Genomic DNA, 14,679 nt, shown 5'->3' with positions numbered 1-14,679 from the left:
CCCGCATAAGAAGCCCATGAGACAGTCCTTGTGAGGCAAACACATTGTCAGATTCCAGTACATCACAGAGTTTAACACAGAAAGTGTGAAAGAACAGGTGAAATTATTTATTTATGTAATGAGTAGCAATGCTGAGTACTTAGAGATTCTGCTGCCTTTGCTAAGGGATGAGATAAAAATAACAATGTCAGTAATCTTACAGAGACACGTGAGTGCGTCTTTCCAGAAATAACTGTTAAGCATAAAATTTCAGGCATTAATCAAAGCATGCAGAGGCCTAACCTTCTTTAGGATTCTAAAGAGAAACGTAAAGCAATAGAACTGTAAAGTAACACGAACACAAGGGGCATTTAACCTTTATTCTAAGTAGCTAATTTCAGGGAAAACATGCTTAGGGCCAGTTTCTCAACTAGCATAGATTTGTATTGATTCAGCTGGTTTCAGCAAAACTGCAGCAAGTTTTACCCTCTCAGAAGTTGGTCTCTGCTGTCTGAAAGAAGCCAGGAAGAAAGAAGGGTACCACCACATGATATCATGAATATTAAAAAAAAATGAATAAAATATGCTGCAGGAAGTAATGCAAAAGAGACATACCCACGAGGAAAGGAAAAACACAGGATAAAAAACAATGCTTAAGAGGTTCTTTCAGGAAAGAAAACTAGCAGACATAGCACAAGGGAATGTAAACTCGGCCCAGACACTGAGAATATGGGTAAGATTTAGGGGGGAAATTTAAATACAGAAAAATATTTTTTCAAATAAAGTAGAGATGTAGCACAAGCAAGGATGAATTATATTTGTTTCCCATAGGCCAAGTCCAGAAAGAGATTTCCTACAAAGATGGATTGTTTTATCTCAGATCCACAGTCCTGTTGATAAATCTCAAAGTGATTCACCAAGAAGGAAAATTTCCCAGGGAATGAGTTCTAGTCCTTATATAGAGTTTGCTGAAGGTGTTGCTTAGCAGTCTGGGGATGCAGATAAATTGCCTGTGTCAATTCAAAGCTCAAACACAGTTGCCATGAAGGGAAGTGTGTATGTGATTTCATGGAACAAATACAATGTTTCTGCAGAGGAACCCATAAAAAGCTGACAATATATTAAGACTGTTTTATCTGAAAATAGTTAACTCAAACTTATAGTGCAGGTCCACTGGGTCAGGAAAAAAAATGAAGTCTTAAAAAATCCGACAGAAGAATTCAAACAATTTTAGCGTATGAAACTAAGACCAAAAGCTGTTTCAGTACGTTACACAGCAGTGGAAGCTGAACATTCACAATTCCACGTACAGAGGACATATATACATTGGTTGAGCAGTAAAGTCTGTGAGAAAGGGCTGGGCTGACCCCAGTTGGCATCATCTCTCACTTCCAGCAGTGGCACTAACAATTTGTCCATCACCAAGACAGAGGAGTAACTTTTTCAAAGGCACAATGCTCAGCAGAGTGAGCTATGCTAACTCTTTGCATCTCAGCTAAAAATGAGCGGAGATCAGAGGGGATAGACATATCCCAGATTTATTTTACTCTTTCTGATATACAGAGAAGACCTGCCTCTTTCAGTATCTCTAACTGATTTCGTATTTTTTATTTGCTATGTTTAACACGTTGATGAAAGACAGCTGGAACCATCCTTGAACCACCATTGAATACTGATGGTCTGAATTTTCTTGGACCATCATTCTGCCCATCATGAGCATGGCTATTCTTAAATATTCAGTGCCATCACTTGGGAAGCCATTGGGTCCTATATTCCTTCCAAGTGTAAAGAGGGCATACCTCATGTGAAGAGAAGACCTGCTAACTCTATTGAGGCCAACTAATTAAACAGGAAATCCAGTTATTCCTACTGCATACACCAGCCTCCAACATGTCCTGGAGAACAGGAGTCTTAAATAGAAAGCCTGGCAGTTGAGTCCTGCTTCATGTGCTCAACTTTTGGTGCTGAACTCTAACAGGATGTACATCTCACAGTTAATGATCTCTGCTCAGCCACTTCTCATACCCTTGTGGGGTCTAGAGAGTAAACTCTCATTTAACTGGTTTTTCATGATTTTAACCTGGGAGGATCATGACCCGGGCTTTGTCGGTGTCAGCAGAGCAGCTGCTCAGGCTGTCAGGGAACAGTCAGGAGTCTGGGATCTGCCAGGCACTCCATGGCTGGTTGCTGATGCAGTGTCTGGGTTTGGCACCATCTTTATACGCAGACACGGGCTTGGTGGGATCCCCTTACACCATCATTTTAGAGTGATGACAGGGATCACTGATCCCTTCATCTTCAGGAGACGCTGCAGAAGACATCTTCAACCTTCCCCATGGCTAACTGCCGTCACCCAAGGGGACAAGCAGTGGACTGGGTGAGCAGACGAGGGCTGGACTGCAAGGGCCACTGACATGGCCTTAAACCAAGACGTGGGAAATTCAGATTAGATATTAAGGGGGGGGAAAAATCAGGGCGATCTGGCATCGGAATAGGTCGTCCAGGGAGGTGGTGGAGTCACCACCTCTGGAGGTGTTCAAGAGGCATTTGGGTGATGTGGTTGAGTGGTTTAGGGATCACAGTAGGGGCGCAGGGTTGACGGGTGGACTCGATGACCTTAAAGGTCTCCTCCAACCTTGACGATTCTACGATTGTGTGACACGTTCTCCTTCACCGCCACCAGCATCTCCCATCTCTCCATCACCCGGAGGAGGCGGCGCGCTCCGGACGCGGCCCCGCGGGCGCGGACGGTGCCGCGCGGTGTCCCCGGCGCGGTGCGGGCGGAGCGGGCGAGCTGGGGCCGTGCCGGGAGGCGGGTGGTGTGTCCCGCACGTCATATCATCCGCCCGGGCTCCATTGGCTGCGCCGCCTCACCCGAGCCGGGCCGCGGCCGCCCGGGGCTGGCGCGGCGGCTCCCGCGCCCCGCGATCGCCCCGCCCGGCGGGGAGGGCACGGGCGGGGCGGCGGCGCCGAGCGGAGCGGCGGGACCGGCGCTGCCTCCGGCCGCGGGTAGGTTGGCGGTGGGTAACGTGACATCCGCGGCTCGGCGCTTATAAACCTCCCCCGGGGCGCGGGCCGGCGGCCGGCAGGGAGGCGGCGGAGCAGCGGCCGCGCAGCCCCTTCCCTGAGGTGAGCGGTACCCGCGGCCCCGGAGGGAGAGGATGGGCGCGGGGGCTGAGGTTTGACGGGCCCGGGGAGGGAAGCGAAGCTCTTCCCCGCGGGACAGGGGCAGCGGGGGTCCGTGGCCCTGTCCCCCCGTGGGGCCGAGGCAGTGCAGCCCCGGGGCCGCTCGGCTGTGTCAGGTCACCCCGCATCCTCTCTGGAGCCCGGTGAGTGCTGGAGGAGGCGCCGGCCTGACCCGTTGTTTGGGGGCTTTACTAGCGTGTGCCTGTGCATTGTGTTTTCAGGACCCCGGTGAAGCCAATGCCCAGGTTGGAGAGCTGCGCCTGGAGCTGTTCCTGCACTGCCAGGGGAAGGCACAGGACCCAGCTGGGGGGCACGGCAGCGGGACTGGCCGCCAAGGTGGGCGAGATGCTGAGCTCCTCTGTGTCCAGCCCCTCGCTAGCGATGGTGGGTCGCGGAGCTCGCAGCCCCAGCACCTCCAGCGCCAGCAGCACCACCAGCACCACCAGCAGCAGCAGCAGCGGCAGCAGCAGCAGCAGCACCTTGAACTGGAGTCAGCACCTGGTGCAGAGGAGCGTGGTGCTCTTCGTCGTGGGTGCTTTCATGGCCCTGGTGCTGAACTTGCTGCAGATCCAGCGCAATGTGACTCTGTTCCCTGACGAAGTGATTTCCACACTCTTCTCCTCCGCCTGGTGGGTGCCCCCATGCTGCGGCACAGCAGCGGGTGAGTTGCTGACCTCCACGGGTGATTTTTTTCTCTCTCTCTTTTTCCTCATCCCGTGGCGGAGGAGTGGCGATGGGGCTTCACGCGTGACCCATGCGCGCGTTGGCCCCCAAGCGCTTCCATCGCGCGGCGAGCGATGCGAACTCGGGCTTTTTGGAAAGGATGCGCGCCCCGCTTTATCCACGCGCGAGAGCCGCCCGCGCCTTTCCGCGCGTCCCAAGGCTATCTTTTTGAGCCGGTGCTCTCTGAGCGTGGGCAAGGCGCGTTCTTCCCGGCGGGAAGCGCGGGGAGGGGGGCTCGGGGCCGGGGTGCGGGACTGACACCGGGACCGGCCGCGGGATTTCCCGCGCTGCCCCCGCCCCGCGCCGGGCGCGAGCGCCCTCGGCGGCCCCGCCCCCCGCCGCCCATTGGCTGCCGCGGAACTGGTGAGCGGCGGGCGGCGCGCGCCATTGGCTGCGCGCGCGAACTGGCCACGGGCCGGGCCCAAAACAAGGAAGTCACGTGTGGGGCGCGCGGGCCGGGCCTGTCACCGGCCTGTCACCGGCCTCGCCTCTGTCACTGGCCCCTGTCACCTGCCTGTCCCTTGTCTGCCCCTCGCTGCCCCCAGTCACCGGCCTGTCAGCGGCCTGCCCCTTGCCTGATGTCCCTGCCCCAGTCACCTGTCCCGTCACCTACCTGTCCACTGCCCCTTTCCCGCTGCCCCAGTCACCTGCCTGCCCACTGGCCCTGTCACCTTCCCTGATGCCCCTGCCTTTCCCCTGCTCGATGCTCCTGTTCCCGGCCTCTCCCCTGCCCCTGTCCCCTGCCTGTTCTATCACCGGCCTGCCCCTTGCCTGGTGCCCCTGTCACCAGCTCTGTCACTTGCCTGTCCACTGCCCTTTGCCCACTGCCTCAGTCACCTGCCTGCCTCTTGCCTGATGCCCCAGTCACCTGTTTTTCCCCTGCCTGCTGCTCCTGTCCCCTGCCTTTCCTCTGCCCCTGTCCTTTGCCTGTTCTCTGCCACCTGCCTGTCACCAGCCTGTCCTTTGTCTGCTCCCCTCCCAGTCAGCTTGTCCCCTGTCACCAGCCTGCCCCTTCCCTGGTGCCTGTCACCTGCCCCTTGCCCACTGCCCCAGTCACCTGCCTTTCCCCTGCCACCTGCCTGTCACCTGCCTGCCCACAGCCCCTGTCCCTTGCCCACTCTCCCTGTCACAAGCCCCTGTCACCTGCCTGTCCCCTGCTCCCTTCTGCCCCCTGCCCACCCATACCCACTGCTGGGCAAAATCCCACGGAAGACCTGGACTATGCTGCAGTTGTAGCAGCAGCGGGCACTTACCTGGTGGATTAGTGTTCATAACCCCCTCCCAGCCATGTCCAAACGAGGCTTTGACAAAGGGTTGAGGGATTAAAAATGAGTTAAGTTTTAGGACACTGTGATAGTTTCTAACTTGCATTGAAAGTACTTTAAACAACTCTTGCATGGTTGACTTTTATTTTAATGCAGTGACGTTGTCATGTGATGTTTATGTGTATCACATAGTAAGGGAGTAAGAATGATAAACTGTAAACTTGAATGAATGATAAACTGTGTAATAAAAGGGATGCTGTGGGATATGCTCCAGTGAGAGTTCTCATAGTCCTGTCACAGTTGGATTAAACTTTGGAATTTAGCTGTTATCATAAGGCAAAAGTCCTGGTAGCTGGCATCAGAATAATGAAACTGTGTCAGCATTAGATCATATGTCTGTCTTGGAATAGTATGTTTTGTAGCCTTCTTAACATAGAAGTTATTCCTCTTAGGAGTTTAAGGGATTAAAAAAAAGGGGGTAGGAAAGGAGATGAATAAACATAGGAGTTAACACACAATAAAAGCACCGTGTCTAACCCTGGAGTTGGCAACAAGACTTACAAGTCTTGGAAGAATGGAGCTCCTCTAGTGTTTGTGATAGCAACTGAGCTAACACTAGCCTGTGTTTTTCTTCTGCAACCAATTTGCAGGCTGATAAGGCTGAGAAAATGCTATATGATGATACAAACTTTGTGCGATTAATAGTATGAGTAGTTATTTTTCCGTGACATAAATACAACTGATGGCAGATGCTTCTTTAAGTTCAGCTCTGCATCTGTTTGGTATCAAAATTCACGTGACATGGACAGAAGCACAGGCTGACTTACAACCCAGCAGAAGGAGAGAAAGCAGCTCTGCCGAGAAACTTTTTAAGTCCAGGCAAATATTTAATTCAGAGCCTGATTCACAGCTGATGAGTCATGTTCATAAAACTGTCTACCCTGCACGTGAGCAATGAACACATATTCCAGTCCTCGCTGTAATTAAGCTTTTGTTATGCTTTGGTTTTTATTGGTACAAGCATTTGCTTGGGATGTCAAATGATAAATCTCTTTGGAGAAAGATTGCTTCAAGTCAAAAACCTTAACACTGGTTTTAATTTTCTAAAGTAGAAAGTGAGGGTAATAATTGTATTTTCTTCATCATGCTTACAGTGGTGTGATAAGCAGCTCACAGCTTTTTCAGGCACTTATTTGCCGAGCTAATATTTGATAACATTGGAGTAACCATTGTATAACAGTTAGTGCAAGTAGTGTTGCTTTCTCTTGCAGCTGTCGTTGGCCTGCTGTACCCCTGCATTGACAGCCACCTCGGGGAGCCACACAAATTCAAGCGGGAGTGGGCCAGTGTCATGCGGTGCATCGCGGTGTTCGTTGGCATCAACCACGCCAGTGCTGTATCCTTGAGACAGTGTACATTGTTGCTCCATGTGCTTAGTCTGTTGTCATGAAACAGTGTCTGGGGGAGTTACAAAGGTAAGGATGGTGCTGCTACTGGCAAAGTTCTGTCAGACCTGCTGTACACTGCAGTAATTACTGTAAGCTCATTTAAAGTACTGCACAGTTCATTTAAAGTAGTTGATGGGAGTTCTGGGAGGGGAGAGGGATGGACATTATAGTATGTCTGGTTTAACTACAAGCATAACAGTGTAAGTTGTGTTGTTTTAATCTGCCTGCATCGAATAGTTAACACAATTAACTGGTGATGTACTAGTGAGAAGCACTCAGTAAAAGTGTTCTTGTGTTGTGATTGTCTGAGCAGAAAACATAAAGCCGAATTACTTGAGACAAAAATCCATAAAAGTTAAATATATTACTATATAGTATATTCTTTAGATGCTCAGTGTGACAAAAATTGATGTTGACTTTGCATTCACTATCCAGTCAAAGTCAAGAGCTATGATTGCTTGGCAGGTCTGAAAAACAAATCCTAAATATATTGTATTTAAAGACAGAGAATCATGCTCACTTTCAGTTTGAGTTCTCCCTTGATCAGTGTCAGCAGCAGGATGTCTGCAGACTTCAAAAGATTGTCCTTAACATCTTTTTCCAGAAACTAGACTTTGCAAACAACGTCCAGCTGTCCCTGACTCTGGCAGCCTTATCACTGGGTCTTTGGTGGACATTTGATCGTTCCAGAAGTGGTCTCGGGCTTGGAATTACAATAGCCTTTGTAGCAACCCTGATAACCCAGTTCCTTGTATATAATGGTGTCTATCAGTAAGTTATACTTCTAAAATACTGTTTTTACTCTCATATCTTAAGTAGAAATGTGGGTGCACGTGCCCTGGAAGTTAGTTATTAACATATTTGGCACATCATTATTGTTATTAGACATTTTGTTTGTCTAAGGCTGCTAATTGTCCAGTTATTCCAGATGATAAGATTGGGAACTGGGGGTGGGAGTTGGGGAGCAGACAAATTGGGATGTATGTTGAAATGGTAACAGCTCAGCAAACCGAACTTCTACTGGCTCTCAGGAGAGGGAATTTCTAAGCTTTGCTGATCAGGACATGGAGGTTTAGAATCTTACAAACTGAACAGATTTAATTTGGTCTCCTTGCTTCCTTTTCTCTGTTACTGCCTTTTTGTTTTAGCCCAGTGAGAGAATTCTATAGCATCTTATTAACAGTGTGTAAGGTGATGAAAATCACTTTTCTCTAACTTATTTCCTTTTGTTTACTAGGTATACATCCCCAGATTTTCTTTACATCCGTTCTTGGCTTCCGTGTATATTTTTCTCAGGAGGTGTGACTGTAGGAAACATAGGACGCCAGCTGGCTATGGTAATTACTGTATAATTAGTAGTTTCTTTAACAATCCAAATATCTTCCATTGTTGTTAGTCCAAGAATAAACTATGCCTTTAAGGGTATGACTCACAGACTGACCGAGTTAAATAGATGTCTTTTTAAGAGCTGAACTGTAAGCAGACAACCTGTGTTGCCAGTAGAGTAGGTATTGTCTTAGTAAGTGGTTGAGTATCTGTTTTATTTAACTTTTTCCAGTAACAGCCTAATTAAGATTGGAATCAGTACATGGCTTCTGCTGATAATCGCTCCTGTTCCATCAGTACTTAGAATTAACATCTAAGGTAGCTGGAAAACTGGGGCACAGATGGATTTTCTCTAATTATTTATGTACTAAATTATTTTTGTTACGTAAATGAAAGGAAATGTCTCTATATGGCATTCAGTTCCACCACTCTATAATCAAATATTCTGTTGCTGGTCACTTAAGATGTAGTTAAAGTGTCACTCTATGTATGGGATGATATAAATTACTATCTTGTTTGCTAGGTTCTTAAGTAATTATTTCCTTGTGGCATACTGAAGAGTCAACCTGGCTGTGTGTTTGCCAGGCTTGGTTGTGAAAAGTGTTCTGACACTGATGGATAGTAATAATTAATATTGCATTGATTTAACTTCTGTCTTCTTTGCTACACAAGTCCTGTGTCCTGGAAAATATCCTTCAAGTGTTTAACTTTTCTAAGGCTGCTGTGGTTTAGGTGGCTTCAATTTTTAATGCAGGAAGGGCATCTGTAGACTTGGGAGTTCCTGAAATACTAGTCTCTGAACTGCTTAGTAAGGGGGAGAGCTGCTTTTTGGGACAGAGCCATGAGCGAGTAAAAATATTAGTCTAAAATTAGCTGTCTTTCTCTCCCTTCTGCCTGGTCTGGCTGACCCAGTGGATGGCTGCTGATGTACTTCTAGTTTGGGTGGTCTGAACTGGACACTGCAGAGGGACAGGCCTGCAGACAAGCTGGGCAAGAGAGTCACATTCCCTGACCAGCCCTGGCTAACATTAAATATCGATTTCTTTAGTATTGATTTTCATTTACACTAAACCCACAGTAACCTCTCATAGAAAAGGCTGCTTAAGGAAAAGAAAAAGGCATGGGCAAAATCTACTCCTTGAGGTTTTTCTTTCATGAGGACTTGGTGTCAAGCTACAGATTTCCTGGGACTGTGGTCACCATCTTAACTTCACAGTCAATTTGGTTTGCTCTGAGGTTCTTTAAAACACCAGCTCACTACTGCCCCTTCAAATCCCACTGGTGCAAACTACCTGCACTTTTTTTTTTCTTAGGACTACGTGTATGGGGGGGAAAGAGGGTATAATTTCTCTTTTTAAATTTGCCTCTCATATCAAGTGAAAAACATATATTAATTTAATTCTATTGAAGCTTTGCTATTGCAGCAGAGTCTCAAAATAAAATTATAGTTTGTTTTATGCTGCACTTCTATATTTCACATGGGCATATGCAGTGCTTCCATTGGCTCTGCTGCTTCTATTAGAAAGCAAAGAAGGGATCCTGAAAGGAGTAAGAGCTAAAATAAATTCAGGCACATGGAACTCCTTTTTTTTTTTTTTTTTGACTTCTTTTCACCTGATATCTCACCTGAATGTAGTTAAAATCACACTGACTGCTGCCTGCAGCTTTCCTGTCAGTCTTGTCATCTTCCTTATAAAGAAAGAGGGAAGTTGGCAAGGCAAAGGTTTTTAATCTGGTTATCTGGAAGTCCCTTTACTGTGATTTACACTACCACTACTTAGTCTGGAAGAACTTGGTGAAGCCCAGCATTTTCATAGGAAAACTTCTGCAAGCATTCAGTGCTGGAAATCAAAGAATTTGACTTCTAAAGTAGAGTCTAAAACTCAGTCAACCACATCTTCCTTCTACAGAGAGAACTGAAAAGCATCAGTCTATTTTATCATTGTGGATGCGGCAAGAAGATGGAATATAGCATTTTTTAAACCATACTTGAATAAAGCAGTTATTTCTGTAGCTGTATTCTCCTGTGGCCCCTGAGCTGTTTGCTGCCTGTGACAGTTGCTGATCAAACAGCAGATATTTTCTGGGCCTGTCTAAAGGAGAAGGTGGCACCCATGGAAATTAGTGGAGTAAAGTTGCCTTGCTTCTTCCTCAGCCCCTGTTTAGCTTTTGCAGTTAGAAAAGAAATTGAAAGTAAAATTAGAAGTGTCCCTGAGACGTCTCCTCCCATCCTGATAGACAGTAACTGGGAGATGCTTGCTGCTTTTCAGTCACTGGATTTCAAGTGAGCTCACATGTTCTACGAAGTGCAGTGTAACCTTTAAGCAAACCTGCTGGTAGCAGAGACTTTTGGAGGTTGTTTGTTTTGTTGGGGTTTTTTGCTATCAGCTTGAGGATGAAATCCAAAGTTTCCTTGTAATAGCTTTTATAGCAAAGGAAGACATGAAAGTGCTGCTGCTGCTGCCATCAGCTCTGTCTGCTGACTATTACACCTAGAGTTGCTCAGTCAGTGCTCATCAGCTGGGTTAAATGGATGGCAGCACTTCATTTTGAGTTGTAACCATCATTCTTGGCATCTGGCGAGCTAGGGTCGTATTCAGAACTTGGACCTCACAAATATGTATTGTTTGCTAGTGCTGGAGGCTGCAGGACTGAGAATGCATTCAGTACTTGCAAATACATTTGCATTTTGACCTTAGAAAGAGAAGAACATGTTACAAGCTTTGTTTTAAAGAAAAGTTGGGTAAATTCCTCACACTGACATACACTACAAGGTTTCATACTGAGGGACTTAGGAGGAAATGAGTAAGTCTCTGATACCATGTTTTGATTGGAAAATAATGTAACTTACACTTGAAGACAGTTTAAAAAAGAAAAGGGCTGTTAAAACTGAATTAATGTCCAGTAAGTGAAGCACTGTGTACCTTCTGCTAATAAATAAACTGAGATAGAGAGGAAAGATAACAAAGTTTTATAAAAAGCAGTGCAATTGGTAGATGGGTTTTTCAGATGCACTAACTGAGGCAACAAACATCCATAGTGATTTTTTTTTTGTCCACAGTCCTTGTTCAGCTTTTATAAGAAGCCATGTCTAGGTCGTTGTCAACTTAAGTGAAGTTAGTTGATCATTTAATAATTGAAAATACTGCATAATGTAGTCACTTACCAGATGGCATTAAAACATAATATGTGTTTGATGTTTTTTTATCCATAGGGTATTCCAGAGAAACCACACAATGACTAAATCTTTGAAGAAGAGAGCACGGTGCCAGCGTGAAAGCAACATTACAAAGATGTGTTCCTGTTTAAAACTGAAGATTATTTAGAAAAAATAATCTCTTTATGGGCTCACTGCACAAATGACTTGTGGAAAAAAAAATATTAATCCACTCTTAGAATAGCCAAGTGAAATTAACTGCTTATCTTGAAATCTTACCCTGATTTACCACGTAAGCATTTGCATATGGCTGTTCTCTGGAAGAGTTTAACACCAAGTTGCATACAACTGTTCGGGCTAAGTGGCAGTTTTCCAAGTATTAGATTCCAATGTAAGTTATTGAATCAGCTGCCGTATTTTAAAGCCTTGAAACTGAAATTTAATTACAAGCTCTTGTATCAGTGCCCAAAGGAAGTAGATCGATGGTGCTTAACAATGATGAAGTATGGTTTAATAGGAATAGTATTTATCCAAATCTTTAAAAAATAGGGTTGTTTAAAAATAAGAGTGATCAAAACAGATTAAAGGCACTGCACTAATGCTTTTAGGAGTCTTATGAAGGAATCATGCCCTTACTTGTAATGCTGCATTAAGTTTCTGTCTTTGACAGTGGAGAGGGTTGGAGGGATGAAAGGCTGGAAGTCTTAGTTTGGAATTTCTAAATTACTTCAGTACGATGGGTGAACACAGGAGACAATCTTGTTCCAACGTGAACTTTTATCAGGAGATTCCGACTGGAAATTTCATTATTTCTGAAGCTTGCAGTTAGATTTGCAAGAATCAAGTTCTGGCCTTTATTCGGTAAGATATCTAAGTGTGTTTGAGTACTCCTGCTTAATATTAGACACATACTTCAGTATCTCACCAGAGGAGGTCTTGGGTATCTCAAATGTCTGGTGTCACTGAAAAAACATGCATTGCGTGTCACTGTGTGACCCCCAACTGTTCAATTTGCCATTTCCTCCTAGAGCTGTCCTTGATCTTCAGTCTGAGTCAGGGTTTTGACTGAAACGATTGGAAACAGAATTGGGCCTAAAATGTGATTTAAACTGTATGTGAAAAAATAGCAAACAGCTTGTTTTCTCAGTTCAGTTTCTGAAAGAGATCACTACTTGTTTTTATACAACCCTATAGAACTTGCAATCTGTGATTGCCTTCTTAAAAACAAAAAGTGCTTATGTCACTACATTAAACATTTGGTGTTTCTTAATACATAGTTCTGGTGAGCACAACGTATTCATTTGATAGCTTAGACCACAGGAGACCTAAGTAGCAAGTATTAGGTCTTAAAAGTTGAAGTGCAATGTACAGTAAGTCTGAGCCTCATGTTCTCTTCAATATCGATCATTTCTTATGAGAGATTAAAGAGAAAAGGGTTCTGAGTTCATTTCAATGCTGCATGGAGTCAAATGGAGCAATAATTTATTTAACTAGTAAAGCTAGTTTTGTTGTATCTTACATTGAACCCAAATTTATGGAAATACTCCAATTTTGTGTTTATGTTGTACTTGTAAACTTTTATGGATTTGCCTTTTTGTATTATGCAATTTTTTTTGTGTTCTTTTCCAATCTTACATGGCTTCAGTTATAGTTAGAGGCATCAGTTAAAGACTGAACCATCAAAACAGATGTCAAGGCCAGATAGCTGCTCTGGCTGTTTTCACTCTTCTAAGGGAATGCTTGCAGGAAAAATTTAGCACAAACTGTATACTACAGAGCATACCCTCATTCTAATCTTGCTTTGGTGTAAATCAAGAGTAATTGAGTTGGTCTAAGATCCTTCCTCAAATGTTCAAAACATAAATCATCAAATTTTATAGAAGTACCTGAAGAAATTAGGTCCCCAGATCAGGACAGGTTCAGCTCAACTGTTTAAGAAGTATGCTACCTGCTGGGGAGACAGCTTTGTAACCACCTTTAAACCAATCTCAAAATGTTATAAAACCAGATGGAAGTAAAGATGACAGTGATCTCTATGGATATTTGATTAATAGAGAAGTATTTAAGATTTATTTCTAAAAACTGAAACTAAATCTGTGTATGGTCGAAATAATGCAGCCAAAAATGTAAGTCAAAAGTTCATTTTTTGCCAACACTTCTGAGTATCTTAACCAAAGTGATTTAAGTTTGGAAGAGGTGGGGAGGGGAGTGAAGAAAACTTGCACTATTCTGAATTTGAACACTTATATTCTCATTCTTACTGATAAGTTTTCAGCAGTGTGTTTGGTTTTACACTTTTTTTACTATTAAAGTTTTACGATCAAGTCATGTTTGCCTTGGATTCTCTGTGCTCACATTATGCAGGAATCTTTCTTGAAAAGGACAGTTGTTATGGTTGCATAACAAATATTCAGTCATGCATATGCAGTGGTTTAAAAAAAAAAAAGAATCCTAAACTGAACTTGCCAAGATTAACTTCAGCCTGGGTTGTACAGTTGAGAAGAAAAACAGTCTTGCTATTGTACCAGGAAAGCAGCATAAGTGTGTTATGGTTATGTGACTTAAAGTACAGAATATTACAACCATTGTCTTCCAAAATGCTGAAATTCATAATCTGAAACAAAATACAGAGGGGGCAGGGTAAACATGCACATTCCTTTTGTGGTTTGGTTATCTGCAGCAGTGGTTACTAAAATGTGAGTGCAAGCTAAGAATGAGTAAGCACAGCTGAAAAGTCTAAGAAATTCTAACAGCAGCTTCCAAATTCAGACCAAAACTCTTCAATTTTGCTGCACTTAAGTGTCTATTTTGGGCTTCTAGAAGTTGCTGCATTTTCAGTGGAAACAGTAGAATGGCTTTTTTGATATATTTTCTGCTGGCTTAGCTGAAGAAAGCTTCGTGAAGAGCTTCTTAACTATTTTAGCTTAAGTGGGCTGCATTTGCTTAACTTCAATTCCTGCTCTGTAGCAGCTGAGGAGCTAACGGCTCCAAACCTGAGGATGGCCCACATTCCCCAGGTCCATTGCTTCCCTGAAACTCCACTCAAATTTTGTCAAAAGGAATTCAATATATATTTATTAAAAAATAAATGAATTGTGGGATACAGCCTGGTCTTGGAGAACTGGGGCATGATGGTGTTCCTTTTGAGACAGGAACGGGTGTACAAAGTTTCTAAAGGGAAAAAAGCAAAACGTTCTTCCCAGCAACAGGGATGATTTGACATGTGCACAGTCCTGCAGCTCCATTTGGTGGGTTGTGCAGCCTCTGGTTTTGAGCATGGGGATTTGCAGGTGCTAAATTAGCCACAGGAGGGCCCATGGTCTGCTCTCTGATTGCAGCAGGAACATATTGAGATGAATAATGAAATTAAGTCTCAATTGCCTTACTGCGCATCAGAGTAACTCCAAAATTCATGAGAACAAAGCATTACATGCTGGACTAATTGAACAAAGCATATATGCAAGAGCATATTGAGGGCCCTATCTTGGAAACCAGTGAGGGGTGTGGGTGATTGGGTTCTTCCAGCTAAAAGGTCAGGAAAAGTACCCATATGTGGTGGTGATTTCTCTGGGCAGTGGAATACCACATGAGTTGG

At 44.6% G+C, this 14,679-nt stretch overlaps 1 protein-coding gene across 2 annotated transcripts; it reads left to right on the top strand.

Moving 5' to 3' along the window:
* The first annotated feature begins 2,960 nt into the window (after nucleotides 1–2,960).
* INSIG1 (insulin induced gene 1) lies at nucleotides 2,961–13,533 on the top strand. 2 transcript variants are annotated; one of them, XM_051812897.1, is made up of 6 exons: nucleotides 2,961–3,108; nucleotides 3,387–3,826; nucleotides 6,425–6,549; nucleotides 7,206–7,372; nucleotides 7,839–7,938; nucleotides 11,142–13,533. In XM_051812897.1, the coding sequence occupies exons 2-6, from the start codon at nucleotides 3,403–3,405 to the stop codon at nucleotides 11,169–11,171; spliced, it is 846 nt and encodes a 281-aa protein (XP_051668857.1). In that variant the 5' UTR covers nucleotides 2,961–3,108; nucleotides 3,387–3,402; the 3' UTR covers nucleotides 11,172–13,533. The 2 variants fall into 2 exon arrangements, with proteins under 2 accessions (XP_051668857.1, XP_051668858.1); XM_051812898.1 differs by lacking the exon at nucleotides 2,961–3,108 and adding an exon at nucleotides 3,152–3,308.
* The last annotated feature ends 1,146 nt before the right edge of the window (nucleotides 13,534–14,679 follow it).

Source organism: Manacus candei, unplaced genomic scaffold, assembly GCF_025592945.1.
Source record: "Manacus candei isolate 608988 ecotype Guabito, Panama unplaced genomic scaffold, ASM2559294v1 h1tg000089l, whole genome shotgun sequence".
NCBI lineage: Eukaryota > Metazoa > Chordata > Aves > Passeriformes > Pipridae > Manacus > Manacus candei.
The sequence above is the reverse complement of the archived record's forward strand: the minus strand, read 5'-3'. Positions and strand labels throughout refer to the sequence as shown.

Bases quoted from the DNA above. Each gene is read 5' to 3' on its own strand.
- INSIG1 (XM_051812897.1), top strand. From the start codon at position 3,403: ATGCCCAGGTTGGAGAGCTGCGCCTGGAGCTGTTCCTGCACTGCCAGG. The intron at 3,827-6,424 runs GTGAGTTGCTGA...TTTCTCTTGCAG, and splicing joins ATGCTGCGGCACAGCAGCGG to CTGTCGTTGGCCTGCTGTAC. The intron at 7,373-7,838 runs GTAAGTTATACT...TTTGTTTACTAG, and splicing joins GTATATAATGGTGTCTATCA to GTATACATCCCCAGATTTTC.